Raw genomic sequence first — 4994 nt, 5'->3', positions numbered from 1 at the left:
GCCTCCATGGCCCGATGAAAATCCTGCCCAAAGGCTTATCGAACGACAGAGAGTGTCAACGTTTGACAGCTTCACAGAGCGGTCAAACTCGTCCCCATTCCTAAAACCCAGCCCCCTTTGCCTCAGTACCTACCGGTGCAGAACTGGGCGGCCCCTGGAGTGAGTGACAGCCGTCCGCGGAGCCGTCCTCTCGCTGAAAAAGGATTGAAAAAGGACGGAGTGAATGAAAGAACTCAAATTCAGGATAGAAGGCGAGTTATCGCGATGATGTAAACAAACGCGATGGCAGACGGCTAGCCCTCACCCTCGTCCTCAGTCTCCCCCTCCCAACAGCGAGATGTCAACATCCGTGGGGACCATGGCCCTCGCCAACCCCCCCTCCCTATCTCTGTAACCTCCTCCAGCCCCTACAATTCTCATCCTCCTGTTCAAATCCCTCCACGGCCCATCGCCCCCTCCCTATCTCTGTAACCTCCTCCAGCCCCTACAATTCTCATCCTCCTGTTCAAATCCCTCCATGGCCCATCGCCCCCTCCCTATCTCTGTAACCTCCTCCAGCCCCTACAATTCTCATTCTCCTGTTCAAATCCCTCCATGGCCCCTCACCCCCTCCCTATCTCTGTAACCTCCTCCAGCCCCTACAATTCTCATCCTCCTGTTCAAATCCCTCCATGGCCCCTCGCCCCCTCCCGATCTCTGTAACCTCCTCCAGCCCTACAATTCTCATCCTCCTGTTCAAATCCCTCCCTGGCCCTCCCTCCCTATCTCTGTAACCTCCTCCAGCCCTACAATTCTCATCCTCATGTTCAAATCCCTCCATGGCCCTCGCCCCCTCCCTATCTCTGTAACCTCCTCCAGCCCCTACAATTCTCATCCTCCTGTTCAAATCCCTCCATGGCCCCTCGCCCCTTCCCTATCTCTGTAACCTCCTCCAGCCCCTACAATTCTCATCCTCCTGTTCAAATCCCTCCATGGCCCCTCGCCCCCTCCCTATCTCTGTAACCTCCTCCAGCCCTATAACCTGCCGAGATCTCGGAGGATTTTTAGACTATATCCACTGGTCCTAGAATCCGCAACCAGAGAAAATAGTTTCTCTCTCTCTACCTGATCTGTTCCCCTTAATATCCTGAAAAGTTGGATCAGTTCACCCCTTATCCTTCTAAATTCCAGTGAATACGACCCTAGTTTGTGTGATCTCTCCTCGTAACTTAACCCTTGGAGCCCAGGTATCATTCTGGTAAACCTTCACTACACTCCCTCCAAGGTCAATAGATCCTTCCTAAGGTGTGGTACCCAGAACAGCTCACGTTGCTCCAGGTGTGGTCTAACCAAGGTATATGGAGACCAGAACTGTGCACAGTGCTCCAAGTGTGGTCTAACCAAGGTATATGGAGACCAGAACTGTGCACAGTGCTCCAAGTGTGGTCTAACCGAGGGATATGGAGACCAGAACTGTGCACAGTGCTCCAAGTGTGGTCTAACCAAGGTATATGGAGACCAGAACTGTGCACAGTGCTCCAAGTGTGGTCTAACCAAGGTATATGGAGACCAGAACTGTGCACAATGCTCCAAGTGTGGTCTAACCAAGGTATATGGAGACCAGAACTGTGCACAGAGCTCCAAGTGTGGTCTAACCGAGGTATATGGAGACCAGAACTGTGCACAGTGCTCCAAGTGTGGTCTAACCAAGGTATATGGAGACCAGAACTGTGCACATTGCTCCAAGTGTGGTCTAACCAAGGTATATGGAGACCAGAACTGTGCACAGTGCTCCAAGTGTGGTCTAACCAAGGTATATGGAGACCGGAACTGTGCACAGTGCTCCAAGTGTGGTCTAACCAGGGTTTTGTACAGCTGCAGCATAACTTCTACCCCCGTGTATTCTAGTCCACCAGATATAAAGGCCAGCATTCCATTAACCTTTTTGATTACTTTCTGTACCTGTTCATGTCATTTTAATGATCTGTGTACCTGGACCCCCCCCCCAAGTCTCTTTGGACCTCCAGTGTTTTTAGCCTTTCACCATTTAGATCACCTCACATTCTTCTAAACTCCACTGAGTATAGGCCCAGCCTGCTCAACCTTTCCTCATAAGACAACCCCCGTCATAGAAACATAGAAACATAGAAGATAGGAGCAGGAGTCGGCCATTCGGCCCCTCGAGCCTGCTCCGCCATTCAATGCGATCATGGCTGATCATCCAAATTCAGTACACTGTCCCTGCCTTCTCTCCATATCCCTTGATCCCTTTAGCCTTAAGAAATATATCCAACTCTTTCTTGAATATATTTAATGAATTGGCCTCAACTGCCTTCTGTGGTAGAGAATTCCACAGGTTCACCACTCTCTGGGTGAAGAAATTCCTCCTCATCTCAGTCCTAAATGGCTTACCCCTTATCCTTAGACTGTGACCCCTGGTTCTGGACTCCCCGGCCATCGGGAACATCCTTCCTGCATCTAGTCTGTCCAGTCCTGTTAGAATTTTATAAGTTTCAATGAGATCCCCTCTCATTCTTCTAAACCCCAGCGAGTATAAGCCCAATCGACCCAATCTCTCCTCATACGTCATTCCTGCCATCCCAGGTATCAGTCTGGTGAATCTTCGCCGCACTCCTTCCATGGCAAGAACATCCTTCCTCAGATAAGGCGACCAAAACTGCACACAATACTCAAGGTGTGGTCTCACCAAGGCCCTGTACAACTGTAGCAAGACATCCTTGTTCCTGTACTCGAACCCTCTCGCTACGAAGGCCAACATACCATTTGCCTTCTTAGCCGCCTGCTGCACCTGTATGCTTACCTTCAGCGACTGGTGCACGAGGACAGCCAGGTCTCGTTGCACTTCCCCTTCTCCCAATCAATTGCCGTTCAGATAATAATCTGCCTTCCTGTTTTTGCTACCAAAGTGGATAACCTCGCATTTATCCACATTATACTGTATCTGCCCAATCACCCAACCTGTCCAAATCATACTGTAGTTTCTCAGAGACCAAAACTGTACGCAGTACTCCAGGTGTGGTCTCGCCAACGCCCTGTACAGTTGTAACAGACCTAACTCCATCTACCCGCCTTTGCCCCATATCCTTTAATACCTTTGGTTAACAAAAATCTCTGATTTCAAATTAACAATTGACCCGGCATCAATTGCCGTTTGGGGAAGCGAGTTCCAAACTTCTGCCACCCTTTGTGTGTCGAAGTGTTTCCTAATTTCACTCCTGAAAGGTCTGGCTCTAATTTTTAGACTCTGCCCCCTAGTCCTAGACTCCCCAACCAGCGGAAATAGTTTCTCTCTCTCTCTACCCTACCTGTTAATATCCCGAAAACGTGGATCACTTCAACCCTTAACCTGCTAAATTACAGGGAAGACGACCCTAGTTTGTGTCATACAAGGCAGTTGAAGCCAATTCATTAAATATATTCGAGAAGGAGTTGGATATATTTCTTAAGGCTAAAGGGATCAAGGGGTATGGGGAGAAGGCAGGGACAGGGTACTGAATTTGGATGATCAGCCATGATCTCATTGAATGGCGGAGCAGGCTCGAGGGGCCGAATGGCCTACTCCTGCTCCTATCTTCTCTGTTTCTATGTAATCTCTCCTCGTAATCTAACCGTTGGAGTCCAGGTATCATTCTGGTAAATCGAATGCACTCCCTCCGAGGCCAATAGATCCTTCCTAAGGTGTGGGGCCCAGAACTGCTCACAGTGCTCCAGGTGTGGCCTAACCAGGGCTTTGAGTAGTTGTATAGAGGGTCAGTACTTACCGGTGCAGAGATTGGAGTCATCTTTGGTAACCTATCGGCAAAGGCACGGCAAGAATTCTGGAAATGTTCAAGCCACAAGATCAACGTCAACTTAAAATATAGAATCAAATAAAGTGCATCTGTGACCGTCTCTCGCCTCTCAATCAGAAGGTCGTGTGTTCGCACCCTGACTCCCAGAGACTCGAGCCCCATAATCCAGGCCCACAATCCCCGGTGCCAGTACTGAGGGAGCGCTGCACTGTCGGAGGTAGATGTATATACTCTAGGACTCGAGCCCCATAATCCAGGCCCACACTCCCCGGTGCCAGTACTGAGGGAGCGCTGCACTGTCGGAGGTAGCTGTATATACTCTGGGAGTCGAGCCCCATAATCCAGGCCCACACTCCCCGGTGCCAGTACTGAGGGAGCGCCGCACTGTCGGAGGTAGATGTATATACTCCAGGACTCGAGCCCCATAATCCAGACCCACACTCCCCGGTGCCAGTACTGAGGGAGCGCTGCACTGTCGGAGGTAGATGTATATACTCCAGGACTCGAGCCCCATAATCCAGACCCACACTCCCCGGTGCCAGTACTGAGGGAGCGCCGCACTGTCGGAGGTAGATGTATATACTCTAGGACTCGAGCTCCATAATCCAGGCCCACACTCCCCGGTGCCAGTACTGAGGGAGCGCTGCACTGTCGGAGGTAGATGTATATACTCTAGGACTCGAGCTCCATAATCCAGGCCCACACTCCCCGGTGCCAGTACTGAGGGAGCGCTGCACTGTCGGAGGTAGATGTATATACTCTAGGACTCGAGGCCCATAATCCAGGCCCACACTCCCCGGTGCCAGTACTGAGGGAGCGCTGCACTGTCGGAGGTAGATGTATATACTCTAGGACTCGAGCCCCATAATCCAGGCCCACACTCCCCAGTGCCAGTACTGAGGGAGTGCTGCACTGTCGGAGGTAGATGTATATACTCTAGGACTCGAGCTCCATAATCCAGGCCCACACTCCCCAGTGCCAGTACTGAGGGAGTGCTGCACTGTCGGAGGTGCCATCTTTCGGATGAGACGTTAAACCGAGGCCCCATCTGCTCTCTCGGGTGGACGTAAAAGATCCCACGGCCACTATTGGAAGAAGAGCAGGGGGGAGTTCTCCCCGGTGTCCTGGGGCCAATATTTATCCCACAACCAACATCACTAAAACAGATGATCTGGTCATTATCACATTGCTGTTTGTGGGAGC

General features: G+C 51.1%; 1 protein-coding gene across 1 annotated transcript in view; it reads right to left on the bottom strand.

The window, feature by feature from the left end:
• The window catches only part of LOC147084828 (protein kinase C alpha type-like), a 95177-nt gene extending 91003 nt beyond the window's left edge, over positions 1–4174 (bottom strand). The window contains exons 1-2 of the mRNA XM_085979542.1: positions 3762–4174; positions 134–193 (exon numbers count right to left, since the gene is read on the bottom strand). Coding sequence (XP_085835668.1) covers positions 134–193; positions 3762–3953 — 252 coding nt within the window. The 5' untranslated portion in view covers positions 3954–4174. The remainder of the gene's footprint in view (positions 1–133; positions 194–3761) is intronic.
• Positions 4175–4994: the final 820 nt, after the last annotated feature.

Source organism: Somniosus microcephalus, unplaced genomic scaffold, assembly GCF_052327205.1.
Source record: "Somniosus microcephalus isolate GS21.2 unplaced genomic scaffold, FLI_Smic_1.0 unresolved_chr9, whole genome shotgun sequence".
NCBI classification, from domain to species: Eukaryota; Metazoa; Chordata; class Chondrichthyes; order Squaliformes; family Somniosidae; genus Somniosus; species Somniosus microcephalus.
The sequence above is the reverse complement of the archived record's forward strand: the minus strand, read 5'-3'. Positions and strand labels throughout refer to the sequence as shown.